The sequence below is a fragment of the Chelonoidis abingdonii genome, chromosome 19 (assembly GCF_003597395.2).
Source record: "Chelonoidis abingdonii isolate Lonesome George chromosome 19, CheloAbing_2.0, whole genome shotgun sequence".
NCBI classification, from domain to species: Eukaryota; Metazoa; Chordata; order Testudines; family Testudinidae; genus Chelonoidis; species Chelonoidis abingdonii.
This window is the reverse complement of record NC_133787.1, coordinates 24,986,436-25,006,942: the sequence shown is the minus strand read 5'-3', so window position 1 is coordinate 25,006,942 and position 20,507 is coordinate 24,986,436. Positions and strand designations below refer to the sequence as shown.

The 20,507-nt window shown below is 43.6% G+C and overlaps 1 protein-coding gene across 1 annotated transcript in view; it reads left to right on the top strand.

The window, feature by feature from the left end:
• Positions 1-20,507, top strand: part of WTIP (WT1 interacting protein) — a 129,900-nt gene that overhangs the window by 83,768 nt on the left and 25,625 nt on the right. The window contains exon 3 of the mRNA XM_032766690.2: positions 13,411-13,478. Within this exon, the coding sequence (XP_032622581.1) occupies positions 13,411-13,478 (68 nt within the window). The remainder of the gene's footprint in view (positions 1-13,410; positions 13,479-20,507) is intronic.

Below are 20,507 nucleotides of genomic sequence, written 5' to 3'. Positions count from 1 at the left end.
AATACCAGTTACATCTGTGCTCTGCACACGCTTCTACTCAGGTTTGTGTCCAGTTCATTTCCAGGTGCAATTCAAGGTGTTGACTTTGACTTACAAAACTCTAAATAGTTCGGGTCCTGGCTTATCCCTCTGGGACACTACAGCAGCTGCGATCAGTTGATGTGCTTGAACTAAAAGCCCCCATGTTAAATGGAGGGGGCTGCTGACTGACCATTTTCAATGGGAGCAGGGAGGTTGAGAGGTGAGGCGGAGTTTTATTTCCTGAGTCTGGCAGGCTGGGAAAGCACCAGCTTGATTTTGTTTGTAGTTTTGATATAAAATCAACCTGTACTCAGATGTTGGGTGGTGTGGCAGTGTATAAGACAACCCCTTAAACTCCAGCATGCAGTGGGTTACAGGGAAAGCCCAGATTCCCTATCTGTCACATGGGTGATGGGGCAGGGCTATGAAAGCAAAGGGAAAGCTGCTGTAGTGGGAGCTTCCTAGGGGGGAAGGAGTATCCTCTCCCAGATTGCAGAATGCTGGAAAAGGCTCTGGTGGTTGTTACCAAGTATTCTGACTTGCTTTGCCTTTGTCTTAATGTGTCTTCTATGTTGTTAATAACACAGAAGACATTAATTAATATTAATAAAGCTGGACCAGTGGAAAGGGACCTGAATTGAACTATAGTTTGAGGCTTTTTTTTTTCCTTTCTCAGCCAGTGTATCCCCCTACTAACATACAGCAGTCTGTATGGATAAAATAAATAGCTATTAAATCAACTCAAGCTGTTACTTCTCAGTTTTAAAACACATGCTTGACTTAAATTTTATAAATTCTTTTTCAATAAAAGTTCTTCCGTTTAAGATCCATGGAAATAATTTATGTCCTCCACTGGAAACAAAGGGTAGAATAGACTGGATAAATACATAAGAAGGCGAGAAAGGAAACATCTGCCAAATTTTCAGCTTCTCGCATTGCATGAAAGATTGAAAATGTCTCTTGGTTTCTTAATGTACCTATAACGATGTTCTTCCCCCACCTAAGGGCCACAGAGTTCCTTCTTGTCCCAATAGCATTGCATTAGTTTGGTTTAATAACGTGACTGGAGCATAGGAAAGGGAGAGAGAATTCCACACAAAAGCAAACAATGTACTATGGCTATTTCTGCGCTGCCAAAAATGGTGGGCTTTTTGCAGGAAGATAACTGCCGTGCGAGAGCTGTCTCGCTGTATGATCCTAGTGGAGACAACGCGCAGGCAGTTTTTATCACGATGTAGCTAGGCGAAGTGAACACTGTACTGCCCACCAGGGTTTGACTTGGCCTAATTACATTGTGGTCACTAGCATGAGGTAAAATCCTAGTGAAGACAAGACAGTTTGCTGTTTTAAAATGTTAGCGCTTCAAGGTAAATCCTGTGGGGAGCATCTGGTTGACCGGTAATGCGTTAATACTACAGCCCCCTTGTCTTCACTTGGATTGTACCATGCGCCTGCTAACACATGGTAAGAACACAGCTTTTTCCTACTGAAGACCAGCTTTGCCTTGGGGGAGCTCCTCAGCAGATGTAAATTGTTATGGCTCCACTGATGTGTTAGCAGAGCTATGATCGTTTATACTGGCTGCAGATCTGCCCCGACGTAGACTCAGGTGTACCCCTGCAAAGTGGGTGTGGAACACCATCATTTTCTTGTGGTAGGAGTTTTCAGTCACATTGCACAGATGGAAATTACCACACACAGTGCAGGGCAATGGACAGTTAGGCCAATAGGCCATACATTGAATTTTGCTCTAAATAATTTTTATACTTTTGTTTACACCCAGATCATGGTGTGGACAAACCACTAATGGACAGAGAGACAGAGAGCCCAGATAAACTTTTGACCCGCTAAGGAAGACTGGCTTGATGTAAAGATACAAAATGAATGTTGATTTTGTAATAGCTGTACAACCACAAAATTAAAATTAATCTGCAATTCTGACATAAAGACACATTAAAATAATGTTAATTATAGGTGGCAGTCTGAATATTTGAGTACATTAAATTCAGAATTTTAAAAAACATGATTTAATATTCCAACTGGAATATGTTTGCTATGATTGTCCTGCATGAATATTTTTTTTAAAAAATCCTACTCTTTCTATCTACCTGATGATTTTTTTATTAGAATTTGTTCACAAGTTCTGAATGCTCTTTCCTGAAAGAATCTATGTAAAGGGAGAAAACAATACACATCCTGTACTCCACCTTCACAGGCCTCTAGCGTTCGATGCCACCTTTTGTTTGCAAGAGTTTAAATTTCAAATAAAATCCCAGCATTCTTTTGAAAAAAAGGGAAGGGCCTCTCCCCTGCTTAGATTGTCAAATCCCAGACTAGGCTGAAATTGAATAGGGCAAGTCAGTGACCTCAGTCAGAAAGAATGTTGCTTATTTACGTAGGGCTTCTGCTATTTTAGCAGCAAACCTTTTCTTCTGAAAAGACAATGTATACTGTTTTGTGTTTATGGCCAAGTAAGGAGCTTGTCCATTTGAGATTTGCATGGTAATAGCCTAGAAACTTAATATACAGCATCCTCAAAAATAGCAATGTAAGACTTCATTTTGTTTTAATCAACTCAGAACTTTTGTAAAGCTCTTTTTAAAAATATTTCTGTGAAACTATGCTGCTCATATGTTGGGTTTTGTTTTTTAAATAGCAAAGTTACATTTAGTTCTTTCTTTATTAGACATCAAGGCAGAGCTCTGAAATATTTTGCTGCATCTTGATGCTTGGGGCGGGTGGCATTCCTTCAGTCTGGAACCAGAAAAATGTGTGTATACACACACCAGGCATTTTTCCTGAAATAATGAAAGATCTTTACAACCATTCGGGCCTGTCAGATGAGCCTGCAATTCCAAATGGTTTTTAAAGTGTGTTGCTCCATAGATCGTAACTATGAGGGACTATTGTATACATGAAGCACACATTTAGGATCCGATCCTGCATTCCTTGAAATCAGTGGGAGTCTGGGTGTGAAAGGAATGCAGGACTGGATCCTAAAACAAGGGAGCAAAATTCTGTGCCAGATTTATTTGAGAAGAAGGATACAGCACATCCACAGTAGCCACTTTTCAGTGTTTCAAATTTCAAACGGCTGAAGCCTGTGAAAAGTGGCTTCTGCCAACATGCAATGTCTTCTTTTCAAAGGAATTTGGCACTGATTTTTTTTTCCCTTCCTGAAATAAGCAAAAGCCCTAGAAATTCACCCTTCCCTGCACAAAGCCTGAGCGATCAAGCTTGGTGATGGGGGGGAGGAAGGGGAAGAGGGAGGGAGACCTATAGGGGCACCGTGATTGCAGTGGAGGCTATGAGCTAGGCTAACCCTTGCTGATGCCCTTCCACGCCCCAATATGGGGTTGGTTTGTTGGGTTTTTTTCACCCACTGGATCCTTGTAATTCTCCCTGCTTTGCCGCCACCCCTGTAAAGCAGCATTCACATTGCTACTGGGTCTTGTGCAGGTCCTCTGCAGGGGACTGAATGTGCCTCCCAAGGTTAACAAGTCATATGAGTGCAAAAGGGCCCAAAGCAGGTTTATAGCTTCCTATCCGTGGCATGGGGTAAAGCAGTGGAGAGTCCCCTTTCCCCCCTGAAAATCTCCATGGCAGATGTCCACAGCTAAGCCCAGAGGGAGGAATGTGGATGTGTAGGCCACAAACCCACAGGCGAGTTTAGTAGAAACTCAAAAAGATTTTGAGTCTTTTTGTTTCCTCTTGGCACTTCTGTAATTTTACACACAGGGTGAATTGTTCTTTTCTTAAGACAGTAAAAGAAAGGTCTCATCCAGGAGGCCGGCTATCTACTACGTTTTATCCTAGGGTAAATTTAGAGATGAGGAACAGATCCCTTGATATTGTTGAGTTTGTTATTGTTTAATAAATAGTGTTGCCAACTATCTTGTTTTTATTGAGTGCTTGTGGTATTTGGAGTTTTACATAAGGCCCCAGCTCTTGCGATTACCTGAGAATCTCAGCTTCCATTCCTTTTTTAAAGCAACTTTCTAGCTGCCTGTATGCAGAAAAAAGATTGAAAATGTGACCCTAAACCTGAAGGCAAATAAAAAATACCCAACACTTACTATATTTATTATTTGTAAAAGTCTCATATTTGAGGTCTACCTCGTGATTTTTGAATACTTGAGGTTGGCAGGACTGGTACCATAGGAATGCATGATGCCTTACATAGCAAGTAAAGATATAGTCCCAGAAGGTCATTCCTTTCTGCCATTCAAAAAGGGTGGCTGGCAGGATGAAATCAAATTATACATTAATTCTCATAGTACAACTATAAAATCTTGCTCCTACATATCCCCCTTTTGACCCTGTGAGAGGTAGCGGGAATGACTCTCTTGCTCCTTCACTTGTGTCAAAGAGCACACAATCTAAGGCACCGATCCTGGTGCCCATGCTGAGCCCATATGCTGTTCAGACATTGTGTAGGCGTCTAAAGGAGACACAGTGGACTGGGGAAGAATTCCCCTGGCTCAGGGCCAATTTACTATTCTCCTGTGTTGGTCCAGCATGGTGGGCAGAAAGATCATAGAATATCTGGGTTGGAAGGGACCTCTGGAGGTCATCTAGCCCACACCCCTGCTCAAAGCAGGGCCAATCCCCAGACCGATTTTTGCCCCAGATCCCTAAATGGCCCCCTCGAGGGCTGAACTCATAACCCTGGGTTTAGCAGGCCAATGCTCAAACCACTGAGCTATGCTTCCACCTCTGTTTGCAGTGCTCAGTGCTTTAGGGATCCTGCACTGCAGAGGTAAGGCTGTTGTAAATTAGAGCAGCCCTATACTAATGCCAGGGGTCATTTTGACACACAGGTTGGCACTCTTCCTGGGCTGCACCTTCTGGGCTGAGTCTCCCAGGTCAGGCAGCAAAGAATCTGGCCCCAAGATTACAGTGGAAATGCTAATAGAACTTTAGATTGGACTCCACATATGTGTTGCTATTAGTGTAGTCCAGAGTCAGTGTGCAGCACTCCAGAGCTTTGCTTCTCTCTTTTGAGTCAGATGCAATGTAGTCAGTTATCTACTGCTACAAGTTGGCTGTGTGTGTATGTTTACATGTCCGGTTAGCATGCGCACCTTCAGATGTCACCAAATGCAAATGCTAGTATGAAACCTATAATGATACTCAGGAGTGGCGCCAGGGTTTTTGGTGCCCTAGGCGCAGGGCCAGCTCGCCAGTCCCGCGGCTCTGGTGGACCTCCCGCAGGCGTCCCTGCGGACGGTCCGCTGGTCCCGCGGCTCCGGTGGAGCTGCCGCAGGCGTGCCTGCAGATGCTCCACCGGAGCTACGGGACCAGCGGACCTTCCGCAGGGCACGCCTGCGGGAGGTCCGCCGGAGCAGTCTGCTGCCCTCCCAAATCCTGGCGCCCTAGGCGACCACCTAGGTCACCTAAATGGAAGTGCCGGCCCTGATGATACTGCCCTAACATCATTCATTACAAAGATGACATCTTAAGCTGTTAACCAGCAGTTGGATCCATGTTTTACATTGCTCAATAAAAAAAATATGCACAATTCATTTATCAGTCAGGCATGAGAAACCAGGAATTACTGTGTGCCTGGGAAGCCTTGTGAGTCATGAATCAGAACTCTTAGTGGTTGTATCCCTCAGAGAGGTGTGGTAATTCCATGTCTAGTGAAGTGGAAATTATAAAATAAAATTAATAGTGGAAAGATGCCTACTAAAAATGCATCATTACATCTTGCATCAGTATCTCATGTTCTCCAGAGGAGTCAGTTATAATAGGACACCATGGTTAAAGTCATGGTCTTCTAGCAGGGACTCCTGTAGTTTATAGGTGCAATTTCCAAAGTGCTCAGTATAGTCATTCCTCTGCTTCCATTCACCCATTGACTTCAGTGGAAGCAGAGTTGGGCCAGTGTTGATGCTTTGAGAAATCCCGTTCTATATTTCTCATCATTAGTTGCAACAGGGGCATTGCAGCTGTTCCAACAGAGAAGCCACAGCTCTCCCTAGCACGTCTGTCTTTTTTTTTTTTTTTTTTTGTATTGCTGACAGTGCAGATGCTCTCTGGGTGACTAGGGGAATGCATGATGCCCTCTTCTGGAGAAATGGTATTAGAACTTTAGGTTCAGGGAGTTCGCTACCAGCTTTGTGCACAGACCCACACAAGAGTATTCCTTATATTGTACCTTCAGACAACAGGAACGAGAGGTGAGGATTTCACTTTCTGCATAATAGTCCAGGTTGGTAACTTTAACAATTGACATTTATAATCAGATTTGCTTTAATTAAGGAGCACATCTGATCACACCATGATGTGCTAATTAGATTTTCTGAGCAAAATATAGGCGGCTTGTGAGTAACTTTAGATTGTGAGGAATGTGGCCATGTGTTTTCTTCCAAATGGATAGATAGTGTTGGAGGTGTGTCATGTGTTGTCCAGGGGGCTGAAGTTTAGATGCATGACATTCCCATTATTTGGAAAGAGTGGTGTCTTCTTAACCAACATTAGTCAGGCAAACAATTCAGACTTTTCATATGATCTCACTCATAGCATGACAGTAGTCAATTATTATAATTCCCAAAACGTGCATGTTTTAACTCATGAAAAAAATGTACACACATTATAATAATATTTAACACTTTTAAATTTCAAAGCACTCTACAAGTAGTAATTAGGCCTAATAACAGCCCTGTGACCCAGGGAGCTATTACTACCCCAGTTTCACAGGAGAGGTTGAGTTACTGGGCCAAATTCTGATTTCAGTTACTGCCCCATTAAGGCCATGTCTACACTTACAAGCTTACAGCAGCACAGCTGTACCAATACAGCTGTGCCATTGTAAGAGCACTCATGTAGCCGTGTCTTGTGGATGGAAGGGAGCTTTCAATGAGCAGTGATAGCTGTGTTGGTAGGACAGCATTTCCTGCTGACATAGAGCTGTGCACATGAGTGCTTGTGATGGCAAAACGTATGTCACTTGGGGGTGTGGGGTTTTTTCACATCCCTGAGCAGCAAAAGTTTTGCCGACGTAAGTGCTAATGTAGATGTGGCCTAAGAGTTTGTGACTTAATAAAGGCAACTTAACATCTACACTGAACAACTAGCGCATTGCTGATGACAAGTTTTCCCTTCCTAAATGGCACTGAAAATGCTTTATCTACCAGCATAGAGGGGACTGGACAATTTTCAGCAGAGTTACAAAAAGCTTCATTGAGACCTACTGCAACTAGGTCTCAGTCACATTTTGTTTCATTAGGTCTAGATCATGCTTTCCGTAACAGTATCAAAAACAGTTTTGTCCCATCTCTGCTAACAGTTTGACTGTTGTCAACACCAGCTGAGGTGTGGGGAAGGCAGGAGGGAGCAGGGGCTGACAGTGTCAACAGTAGATAATCTTTTTTTTTCATTTTTTACTTTTTATCAGTTTTCTTTTTTATTTATGTACGTCTGTTATGTCAGATTTACTCCCGAGCCACAAGTTTTCGCTTCTTCGGCTTCTTTTGAGAGACCTTTTTCGTCTGAGCAACTTCCTCTTCTGGCTTTGGAACAATCTGCTCCTTCTCAGTGAGGATCATCTCAATATGACAAGGGGGAGCTCATGTAGGGGTTGATATGACCGTGAGCTCTGCAGATAGGCCCGTGCATTTTGGGGGCCTTGTTGACCTGGATGTGCTCAATTACCAGAGAATCCACATCAAGACTCTTGAGTTCAGCATTACTCTCAGCATTTTTGAGCATGTGCAGTAGGAACTCTGAACTCTTTTTAGGCCAACGGCCCCTGTGTCCAGCCCCACTGCTTGGCCTGAGGGCATCTGACTAGGCAGTTTCTTTGGGTAAGTCTACACTGCAAGTGAACATGTGTTTGTAGCATGGGTAGGCATAGCCACACTAACTTTAATCAAAGTAGCACAGGTAACAATGGTAGTGTAGATATGGTGGCTCAGGCTTGAGCACCTGCTAGCAATCAGACTGCATATCCATGCACCTGGCAGCCTCTACTCTGGTAGATAGCCTGCGATAAACTCCATGCCACCACATCTATGCTGCTGTTCTTACCCAGGCTAGCGAGATTAAAGCGACCACAGGTATGCCTACCTGCACTACAAACAGGCTCCGTCCCAGGCTGACCTGTTGTTTTTCTGGTACTGGGCAGGTGTGAAGCTGAGAGTCACTTCCTCTGTGCTGTTGAAAACTGGTCAGACAAGGTAGACGTGCCAGGGTCTCTATCCAGCTAAAACCACAGAAGGAGGAAGGAAGCCCTGTGTTTATGAAACACAACTGTAGTGATGGTACAGAAAGTCCTACAAGCAGCTATGGACTCTAGGCCAGGCCTTTTATTATAACTGATTTAGTGATCGATCTGCATGTTGCTTCTGGTTTTATCAGTCTCTGACTTTTAGAAAGTGGTTACGATACACTGCAAAGGAGGACAGTAGCCTGCAATGGGACACACCGATACAGTCATTGGAAGGGGAAACTGAGCAGCTATTTTTTGGACTAATAGTTGTTGACTTTTTGAAGCTTAATTGTACTGAATTTAGTTATTCAGGACAGTGAATGGAATGCACATCATTGCTTATTTTTCTGAAACACACATGTAGAGACCAAAGTTCTGTAGCAGTTTATGGTGTTTGGATGATAACTTCTTGTTTGTGAGTTAACTATTGTATTATCCTTGACCAAATAAGACTTTTACTTTGGAGAAGTTTGTTAGGCTTATTAGTTATTATTAAGAATTCTCGTTACCAGGTGAGGAAGCATTATGCTATTCATATGTTATGTGAGCTTATGCAAGTCGCTTCATCTGTGCCTCAGTTTTCCCATCTGTAAAATGGGAGCACTGTGAGATCTAGCGATACAAGGTGCTATATAAAAGTCTGTGTTAAAATCATGTTTAGAAATTGACATTTTGTATTACATCAGCTGTATGAAAGGGGAGGTTGAGGTGGCCATCTTTGTGGGCATATGGAACGGTAACTTCTGAGAGCAGTGTCTAATCAGGCTGCAAGGGGTTGCATGCTGTACAGTTGGTGAAAACTTGCCACACAGTGGTGAGCCACTAAGGATCGAGTTTTCCTGTGCTCTGGTTTGCTGAAGCTATATTATTTCAGAGGGCGACTAGCAGCCAGTCAAGTGCTCAGTAAAAGAAGTGCATTTGGGTTTTTTTTTGGCTCAGTTTGCTCTGGGTCACATCATGCTCCCTCCTCTGCAGTTCTGGAGAGTCTTGATGCAGTGGAACTGCTTCAGTTGTGTTTTGCTACAGGAAAAAAATTGGAGTTGGGTTTGGGGACTCTCCATGGAGCTGTGCCCTGCAGAGGCTTTGGCACTTCACTGCCTGGGCTGCTGGTGACAGTGACTGTGAGTGTAGGGAGGCAAGAAAGAGAGAATGACCATTTAAAATAGTAATGTGAGTTTTCTGCGCCGGCTCACAGGTTTGAGCATCCTTGTGTGTAACATGGGAATGTTACTTAGTGGACAAGCAGAAGCCCCTGGCCGTAGTGAGGCCACTTTATTCCTACCATCTGAAAGCAAGGAAGTGGCAGGTACTTATGCCCACCAGCTCTGAGTCAGAGGGTGTGCACAACCATGTCACCCTGTCAAGAACCACCCAGCAGCTCTTTTTTTGATATTAGATCTGTGACTGCCACTTGGCTGTGAGCTGGGTAACACAGTCTGGGCAGACAACAGCGTTTGAGGTTTTTTCTGTCCTTCAAGAGCCTTTGTAACTCCCTGCCAGTCCTTTCCACCCCCATCTTCCCAGTGACTACGGATGAACGCATGCTTCCTGCTCCTGGGCCCACAGTGGGTGTAACTCCTCCACAAGCTGGCACAAGCCACATGTGTTTAGGGGCAAGGCAGAGGATTGGCAAAAACACTTTTTTAGAATGAGCCAGAGTGACACTTCAGGAGACCCATGGAAACCATGCTTTGATGTTGCCTTGATCCCAGTGGCTTGTGTGATTAAGGGTTAATACGGATGGTGGAGGAGTACAGTGTATGGGGCAGTAAAGAACTTTACTAGGTGATTAAAGATGCAAGCGAAATAGAGAGTTTCATGTTACCACAAAAATCATTTTTGTCATGCTTTGTGTGGTTTTGAAAGCAGGGAGGGGGATGGGATGTAACTAGTGCCTCCTTGTTCCCTGAGCTCAGGCTGAGCTCAGGACTCAGGTGAGTAATTGTCAGGATGAGTGGTAGGGATGTGAGAGAAGGAGTTGCCTGGAAGGGAACAAGGCAGCTGCTCATGTAGCGCTGTGTCCTGTCACCACAGATTTGTGTGCCATTTACAAGGGGATACGGTGAGATGTGGCTGCTCTGTGATTGGCTGAGATCTTTGCCTTGGCAGATGGTGACACATGTAGGGTACTGTCTCTTTTACACAAAGCAAACACATTGGCCTGAAAAAGTTTCTAAAGCAGGTGACTGGAGCCTGAGCGGTTGCAGTGATTCGGGTTTTTTGTCCCTGGAGGGTGAATGCACTTGGATCACTGAATTTTGTGAGTGGGCTATGGGATGGCCAGCTGGATTGGCGATGCTGTTGCAAAGGAAGAAGGGGACAGCAACTGATGGGATGAGGAGCAGGCACTAGGGCTCCAGGAGCCAAGTCCCTTATCTTGAGGGGTCAGGTAGGTGGAAGGAGGGTTCAGGTCTGGGTGTGGCTGCTGGAGGAGGCATGGAATAGGGGAGGAGGGAGAGCAGTGACAGCTATGCCCTGGCTTCTCAGAGCAAGGATAGGAAGCAGGTTTCAGGGAATGATGAGGCTCTGGGCGGTGGGGAGAACATGCCAGGGAGAGGTATCTGGGAGCCACCCTCTGCAAGCAGAGCAGAGAGGCAGGTTGGAGGGTTACAACAGCCAAGCCAGGATGATGGGGAGAAGACAAGGATCACTGAGAGTGGAGAGTTGTGGGAGGTGACATAGGGAGAGAAGGACAGCTCTTCCACCTGGGCCACACCCCCAAGAGGCAGCATGTTCACCCCTTACATGGCACACAGTCACTAAAGGGTTAAATTTCAGATGATCACAAGGAGAGCTTACCAATAGGTAAGACTGCTCTAAAGAGCCTATCGCTGTCACTCAGACTAATGGTCTGTGTCCTCACAGTGGTGATCTTCCAAATTGCTGCCTGCCTGTTCCCAAACACCACAGTACATCTGCTGCAGGTTGCATTTTGAGTGAGGATCTATAGGAGTCAGTTCACATTGAGAACCCAATTTCAAAGGTCATTTGAATTCACACACACATGCAGATTGAGTAACTGCACTCAGTCAAGAGCCTCATTTTGTGCACACAGGCAGAATCAGGTGCAGTGACAGTGCACACAATTTAACACATGTACTCCTTTGAAAAACTGTCCCTTAATACTCCTGTAAATGGTCCTCTTGAGGGTCTATCTACTGAACAGTAATCTGGCTGAAGGTTTATAAGTCAGTCAGATAGTGCAATGACTTTGTTTCCATGAATGGACCCATTTTACAGAAGGGACTTTAAACATGAGTGTCCACCTACCAGTAGCACCAAGAGACAGCAGCTTGTGAGAGCTACACTTCAGGAATCTGTATTGAAAGGAAACATTTCCCTTGGCTATACCAGTAAACCCCCAGGCAACCACATGCAGCATGTGATTACCCAAAAGTGTCAACTCAGGTTCACGTCTCTGTGCCGTACATAATTTCCTATGGTCAGAGCACAGCAGCAGTTTCTAAAAGACACTTTTAAACATATAAAATTAATCACATTTTCCTCAATGTTGTTTAGAGAAACTATAAAGATTTCTCCCCTCCCCCTCAACTGCATTCTGCTAACTGGCTCTCCAGTGAACAGCCCTCAGATTTAAACTCTTGGAGGCTGGTAGCCTGTGTTTATGGTGGAGCTCCTCACCTCTGGAACTTACTCTTTTTCTGGGTCTGTGAGTATCCAGGTTTGTTCCTTTGAGGTGAGGGAAGGAATTGTGCATGTTTTACAGAATAAAAGTGGTTCAGTATATATAGTTAGTGTATTCGAAGAGCGTCATCATTGGCCTGTAAGCATAGGGTACCTGGCATTGTTCATAGGTCGGTGGGTTCAATCACGTTGTTGTGCACTGCAAATGGCTTCTTGTATGTGGCTCTTAACAGGGCACATTGCCATCTCTTTACCCAAGCTACTGCCTCTTAATGGTTTGATGGGCACACTAGAATGGGTGGTAGCTTGGGCCAGATTAATCCCTGGTGATGAACAAAGTTCAGTGGCGAGGAGATGAGTTACAACAGGAAGAGTTTGACTCCTTTGGCCTGATTCATCTCTTACGCACACAGGTTTTGACACTGAGATAACTCCTGATTTATGCCAGTGTAAGAGAGAGAGGAGACTCAGACCCTTTGTGTCTAAATGACTGGTTGGTTGTGGGCGTTTTGAGTTCCTGTATATCTCGGTGTTTGTTGAGATTAATCTGAAGCCTGTCCTATATTTTTAAACTGTAAAGAGGTCCAGAGTTCATATTGATGAACGCACGTTATAAATACAATTAAACTGCACTATAATATAGTTAGCCGTCAAAGGTTGAAATTGAGATCTGTTTCTCCCCTCTATCACCTGTGCATGTTGCCAGTTTAAGGTGCGTGTGGGTGTTAATAAAATTTTCTCAGTTTTTCAAGTTAGTTAAGATGCTTTTGTTTCTAATTTCTTATACTGGGATCTGAAAGTCAAGCTGCGTTCCATGGCCAGTAATAAAGATCCATCAGTTAGAAGTTAGCTGTCAATTTTATTGATGATGAACAATCCAGACCACTCTCAGTTAGCTGTATTGGCACTGACATGATAACAGGAGCAAATGCGATGGCCACCATCTTGGCTGACACACCAGGGATTGAACCCGGAACGTCAAAACTAAAACTAAGAGCTACTACAGCTTGAGCTAAAAAGCCACAAGTCTCTAGTAGGTGTGTGTAGCAACTCATAACCTCTATGGAGTGGCACAGCAAGGGACCCATAACATACACTCACCTGTGAGTTTTACAGAAGCCATTTTTGTCAGCAGTATTAGCAGATGCAATTGTGTTTGGAGATGTTATGTAAGAACATGACATTTATTTCATACTTTTCGGACAACAACTGTTCTTTAATAAAAGGAGCATTCAAGCAGTGTGACCCTTACAGGCAAGGATTGTCTCTTTTCTGGGTTTGTAGAATGCCTAGCACAATGGAACCTCAATCTCCACTGAGTACAGAGCACTATCGTAACATAAATATTAGCTCATAATGCAAATTAGAAAAGCGAAATAATGGGGAAGGAGTGCCCCTGAGGTCAAATGTTGAACATATCATTCTTGATGGTGTTCAGTGCATCATCTGTTTAAAAAAAACACATTTGTATTGGAGACTCTTGCTATAGAAATGGAGTACAAGACTCTGACAGTAAAATATTTTACTAACAGGGAGAAGACTGCGAGGAAAAGCCTTCTACAATGTCAATGGTAAAGTGTACTGTGAAGAAGACTTCCTAGTAAGTAAGATTTCAGCCTTTCTTCTGTTTGTTTTTAAAAGTGAACGTTGTTGTTGCTTTTTTTTGTGTTGGCTGATATGTAGTGTGAGACCAGTTAGCCTTTGAGCCTGTCCCTGCACCTACTGAAGTCAGCGGGAGTTTTGCCATTGACTTCAGTGGCAGCAGGATCAGGCCCTTAGTCTGAAGTGGTAGCCATGAAACCAAGTGCATAACTGTCTGTAAATCATCTCACAGTATAAATTACAAGAGTAAACACGAGCTGTTCAAGCTTTGGGGTTGAATTGCAGCAACAAAGCTTGCCAAGCCTAAGCTCAAACTCAAACATCTGGGGAATACCAATCATAACAAGAAGGGAGACTTCTTAGATTGCAGTGTGTCATCACTGTGTACAGTGTTGCTTTATTAAAGGCATAGTTTTAATCACTATTCTGTAACTGTGTGGAGCTGCAGTGTGGTTTGCTGAAAACTGTCAACCACGGAGGAACAACTAATTTTTTCTCAATAGACCCAGTGATTTTGCAAGTGCTGTATGCTATTAGGGGCTGATTCGTGAAAAGAAAAATGGAGCTGCTGAGCTGTGTTCCAAAAATACAATGTTTGCTCAGCTAAGGGGAGGATTCTACAAGTAATTCAAGGGACAGAAAATGATTTGATTGAATGACAGTTACTCTATATGTCATCGAGATTAAGAGGAGATGATGTTTGAGAACTGAAATCAGAGAGGAGTGTCAAATGTTTGCTTACAGGATAACAAAAGAAAGAATCAATATGTTGAATTTACAGCATCTGGCTCCCTATTTACTGAAACAGCAACATCCTTTTGGAGGCTCAGTGTCTGAGGTTACCCCACATCCATATGTCATGAGGGTATTAATATCTTCACACAACCTCAAACAATGCTTGTCCCACACCAAAAACTTTAACTGACAGTTCCAGGGCTTCAAGTGCATTTCTCATCAATGCAACCCATAAAAATCAAGGAAATCTCTGGTATAGGAATCATATCTACCTTCATACCTAGCTGTACACACCCAAGTCCCATCCTACGTGTCACCAGAACTAGAACCGGTTGAAAAAAGGTAACTATATTTTACAAAAAAATTTCAGAAGAAATTAATCTTTTTTCATTTCATTTGAAATTTTGGTAGGGAAAATCCCATGTGCTCTCATTGCTTTTACTCCTTCCCCTCTCCGTTTTCCAGTGGAAGAAGGGGGAGGAAAGTAAAAAAAATGACTGAGTGGGATTTTACCACCAAACAAAACATGTCAATATTTTTTAAAAATATATACAGAATTTCTTTGTTTGGTTTTTTTTGGTCAAAAACAGGAAATTCTGGAGAAATCAAAATACTTGTAATTACACTGAAAAGTTTTGCAAAACACCATATTTCAAGTAATTCTTGTTTTAGTTGAAAATGTTATTCTCTTCCAGTAAAACCTACTTCTCCTGCAAGCCAAACACCTGCTTATTCAAATGCAAAGATGTGCCCTATATTCTGACCTGGTAATTTCTCCTTTAAACAGCCTACAGTTTTTATATTACTCTTTGCAATACCTTCATCTTCCAATCTGCCAACCTTGTTTTTGAAATACAATGAACTGTTTTCTTAGCACCCCCTACCCTACCCCTCCTCCCAATATTATATTAATGATATTCTAACGTATATTATATTAATAATAATAAGCAGTACTCACCTATATTTTCCAGGGGTATCTCTTGCTGCTTATTGCAGCACTCAGCAACTCCTGATCTTGTTGTACAGCGACGAAAAAAAAGGGACATCCCTTTTAATAAGGGACTGTTGGCAACCCTACCCTACTTTATGCTTAGGACTGGTTGAAAATTTTCCATTGAGACTGTTATTCAATAGACAATAGGGACTTTGACTAAACAAATTGTGCATGGACGGTGCCTGCTTTCCTCAGAACATTTCAATAATTTGTTGAAAAACTGAGAACCTTTCAGCTAAAATCCCAGAACTGCTGGTCAAAAACCTTTTTGGTCAAAACTTTTCAGTTTTCAGCAGAAAATCTTTTATTAAGGTTTTAGATGAAAGTTGAAAATTTCTGCTGAAACCCCCCTCTTCCCCTCATTTTTTGAGCAGCTGCTCTTCCTGCACTCACCTCGACCCTCTGTTCCAGCTACAGGGATCCTGGAGTGGGCAGGCTGGCAGCAAACACTCCCTACGAAGCAGAGGTTGTAGGGATCCTAAGGTGAACTCTGGTCCACTCAGGGCATCCCTGAGTACTAGGTTTGTGAAGCTGAAGCATTTACTGGTGAGCTCTGAGAGGTCTTAAGGTCTTGGCTTGCTGTGTGCTGCCTCAGGAACAGACCTTGGGAGGCTGCTGGGGAGCCGGCGGACACAGTGAAGCTCTGAACCCTTCATTGCCTGTGCTGTAAACCAATTGCTTTAGAAAGAACACATCCTCCAGCAGCTTCCCATGATACAAATCACAACAAGAATGCTGGAAATTGTTTTATTTTATATATATAAAAAATTCTAACCTAATTCTTTAGTCTAGACTTGCATAACATGGGGCCTAAAGTTTGAAATGCTACAGCTCAGCTGGAGGCAGCTAAAAGAAAGGTGAGGCTGTGAGCCTTTATTTAAAGAAGGAGCCATTTTAACTGCTTCTGACCCCTAAACTATTGAACAGAGTTACTCCTAGCTGCTTTGAAAATCTGGTCATTCCCTTAAGGAGTAAGCGCTATAAGTCTGTAGCCAATATGCAGCGCTTGATCTCCACTGTAGGTACGAATCTCCATGCAGCTTCAACTCAGGATTCCCTCCGGATGTCACCGTAACACTGAAGTAGAGATGTTAGAGACAGGGACACTACTGAAGTATGAGATCATCCAATCCACCTCTCTCCCAATGTGGGATTGTTTCCTACGGTCTGTTTTCTAGTGTTTTGTCCAGTCTAGTTTTAACCATGCCAAGGGAAGGAGCTTCTATCCACCATGCCAATAGCAGATGTTAGTCTGAAATAATCCTATGGGGATGCGTTTGGAAAAATGGTCACATTTAAGATTTTTAGCTTAAAATGTGCTGGCTAGATTCTCTGCTACGCCCCTTGCCAGGCACAACACAGATGACCCCCGCTCAGGAAGAGGGTGCCAATCTAACGTTCAGCAGCCTCCAACAACTGCCTGCAGCTGCCCCCAAGCCCAGAACCTGCACAGCCCTCAGTGCTCTGGCCACTCCTCCTCCTACGACAGCATGCCCCCAACAAGCCCCAGGCACGGCCCCCAGGCTGGATGCGGGGACAGCAGCAGGGCAACATCTGCCATACTTACGATATTCCTGCACCAGGGAAATTCTCCGTTAGCTCGCTGCAGCCCCATTATGGTCAGAGCTAGAGCAAAAAACCCACTGATCCAGGCCAATTTCTGGCCCCACCCCTCTATTACAACCATAAAAGGTGATGACTGAAGAGCTGCTTTCAGGCTGCCTATATTATAATTCTAGCCATGCCAACAAGCAGTTGTCTAACTCAGGCACCCATGTTCTCACGTGGCTTTTGTCTGCAGTGTGAACAGGATAATGTGGTTATAAATCATGTTAGGAAATCCTAGGGCAGCTTCATTGAGCTACAGCGCAGCACTTCTGTAACGGTGTGATCCTGTACAGGTGACAGACAAAATGCGCTGTTGAGCACAGAGTCTCCTAACTGCATTTTTCAGGGCAGGGACCGTGTCTCCCTCTGCGTTTAGAAAGTGTCTAGCACCCTGTGACCACAGGTGGAATCCGAATAACAACAACTCAGCCAGAAAGCCCTGTTCTGATGCAGGCTTGTGGCATAGACAGCAATGTAGCATTTCCATTGATTCCCAGAGGCAGCTGCATGGTCGTCAATGTTTCATTGCCCACAAACCCTTAGAAACTGATATTCTGTCTGATCTGGGAGAACATATGGCTCTTCTCATAAGAGTGTAGGTTTCCCCTGGCATCCTTGGCCACTTCATCCCCTCCTGACGCAGTCATGCAGCAGGATGTACGTTGGCTCTTTCTTCTCCAGAGGCATCTGCATTTCAGTGATGATGCGATTTCTGGACCATATTTTCAGAAGATTTCTGCTCCCATTTAAGTAACAACATAGATGTCCAGATTTTCGAAAGAGCTCAGCATACTGGCTGCATATCAGATGCTGAACTCTCTGGAAGTCTGTCCATAAGTGTCACAATGGGAGTTGCTAGGTGCTGAGCATTTTTTGAAAATGTGTCCCATTGTTTGGAAAGCACTTAGAGATCTTTATGGATGAAATGTAGATGTTATCGTCATTATTATTCACTATGAGCGAGTTCCACTGCACCACCAAACCTGAAGGCAGGACATAAGAATGGCCATACTGGGTCAGACCAAAGGTCCATCCATCCAGCCCAGTATCCTCTCTACCGACAGTGGCCAATGCCAGGTGTCCCAGAGGGAGTGAACCTAACAGGTAATGATCAAGTGATCTCTCTCCTGCCATCCATCTTCACCCTCTGACAAACAGAGGTTAGGGACACCATTCCTTACCCATCCTGGCTAATAGCCATTAATGGACTTAACCTCCATGAATTTATCTAGTTCTCTTTTAAACCCTGTTATAGTCCTAGGCTTCACAACCTCCTCAGGCAAGGAGTTCCACAGGTTGTCTGTGCGCTGTGTGAAGAAGAACTTTATTTGTTTTAAACATGTTGCCCATTAATTTCATTTGGTGACCCCTAGTTCTTATATTATGGGAACAAGTAACTAACTTTTCCTTATTCACTTTCTCCACACCACTCATGATTTTACATACCGCCCTCATAGCTTAGTCTCCTCTTTTCCAAGTTGAAAAGTCCTAGTCTCTTTAATCACTCCTAATATGGGACCCATTCCAAGCTCCTAATCATTTTAGTTGCCTTTCTCTGAATCTTTTCTAATGCCAATATATCTTTTCTGAGATGAGGAGACCACATCTGTAGGCAATATTCAAGGTGTGGGTGTACCATGGATTTATATAAGGGCAATAAGATATTCTCCGTCTTATTCTCTATCCCTTTTTTTAATAATTCCTAACATCCTGTTTGCTTTTTTGACTGCCGCTGCACACTCTGTGGACGTCTTCAGAGAACTATCCATGATGACTCCAAGATCTCTTTCCTGATTGGCTGTAGCTAAATTAGCTAGCATCATATTGGAAAAAATAACCCCAACTATACATACAGTATGCATTACTTTACATTTATCCACATTAAATTTAATTTGCCATTTTTGTTGCCCAATCACTTAGTGTTGTTAGATCTTTTTGAAGTTCTTCGCAGTCTGCTTTGGTTTTAACTATCTTGAGCAGGTGAGTATCATCTGCAAACTTTGCCACCTCACTGGACATAGATACACCCAGCAAAACTATGGGTAGGTACATTCTTCTCAGTTCTCCACCTGTTTTCTCTTATTGATGGCATGGATTCTCTCTGTCTTCACCTGTGGGGAGGGAGCACTGCAAGTCTTTAGTGCTATTGGTGGAGTTGCAGATAAGGCAGAGAGGGTGGAGTGGGACAAAGAGGTATTAGAGCAGTGGCTCCCAACCTTTTTGGGCCGGGAATGATGAGTGCCTTTCACACCCGACTACATAGGAAGGTGCTGCCCTCAAGTAGGAGGTCTTGGGGGAGGTCAGGTCCTGCCTCCAGTGGGTAGGGGTGGAGACCTAAAGGGGGTTTCAGAGTCCACCCTGCACTCACCCCACAGCAGCGGCTCCTGCAGCTCCAGTCCTGGGGGGCTATCAGGGCAATCTCCAGAGTTGCAGCACTGCTCGGATTTGGCCCTGCTCTCCTGACAGGGGACACCTTTAAGCCGAATTTGTGTGAGTCGCACTGGGGGTGGGAGCAGCGCTACTCACTGGGCCTGGTCGGCCTGGCATCAGCATGAAACATTCTGGTTTGCACCCTACAAGCGAAGAAGCTCTATACTAGAATGACCGATGCTGTGGCAAGTAACGGCCCTGCTTGTACCCAGTGTTATGGATGAATATGTTAAAGACTAGAGCTGTCAAGCCAGGGCCACACAATAGATGCATGGCTCACTCCATTTTTTTAATTTGACATCCCGGTTCCAGCTCTCCGCTGCAGACGCTGAACTATGCCATCGCTATAAAAGTTTAAACCTGGATTGTGTTGCTTAAATGCAGTGAGTGAATCAGATAAAAAATACAGATCATTCTACTTCTCTAGAAGTATATTCTTGAGATAACTAATCTCTATTAATTTCCAGTGGGAGCACTTAATGCAGGGCACTATTGAACATAAAAAAAAAATTATATAGATTTCCTTTGGTTTCAGGGGAGATGCCAGTGCTCCCTACCCTCTCTTTAAGGTAGCAAGTCTAGCAACATGTAGCTCTTGCCTCACTCCTATTATGATAGTTACTTCATGAAAGGAGATAAAACAAATGACAGTTTAATCCTCCCCTGAAAGCTCACAGAACACACATGGCTAACCAGCCATTACAGGGACGCTGTTCTTGGAGGAGTGAGTAAAAATAAATGCCTTCTGCTGTAATAAATAATCCCAGTCAGGCAATACTTGTTCCATTTTATTGATAAATTGTTGTATAATTGGGGAGGGGGGAAAGGGGGGAAAGAAAAATAGTTCAGTAATTTTTAATCATGGCCAATTTGTCTTTCCCCTTCAATGTTTAAATATCCCATAAAGTAATTTTAAATAAATTATTGTTGTTCTTGGCAAAAAGATTTAGAAAATGTCACCGAAGTCTGAGATCTATTATCATCTTTGTCATTCTTTTAGATAGGGTTTTTTCCCTTCTCTCTACTGAGGTAGTAGCATTGAGGAGAAGCAGGGGGATCTTGTGGAGACTGAGACAAGAGAATTTCCCCCTAGAGAGGGGATGAGAGAGAAAATGACCCACACATGACAGATGTTAGTCACGTCACTTAGTACACTAGTAGAAAGTGCTCGATACTATGGCAATGAGGGCTGTACAAGAACTTGCACAAGTAGTACTGCCGATAGTTAAGGTTACCTGACTTTCCATTATAAGGGTCTTT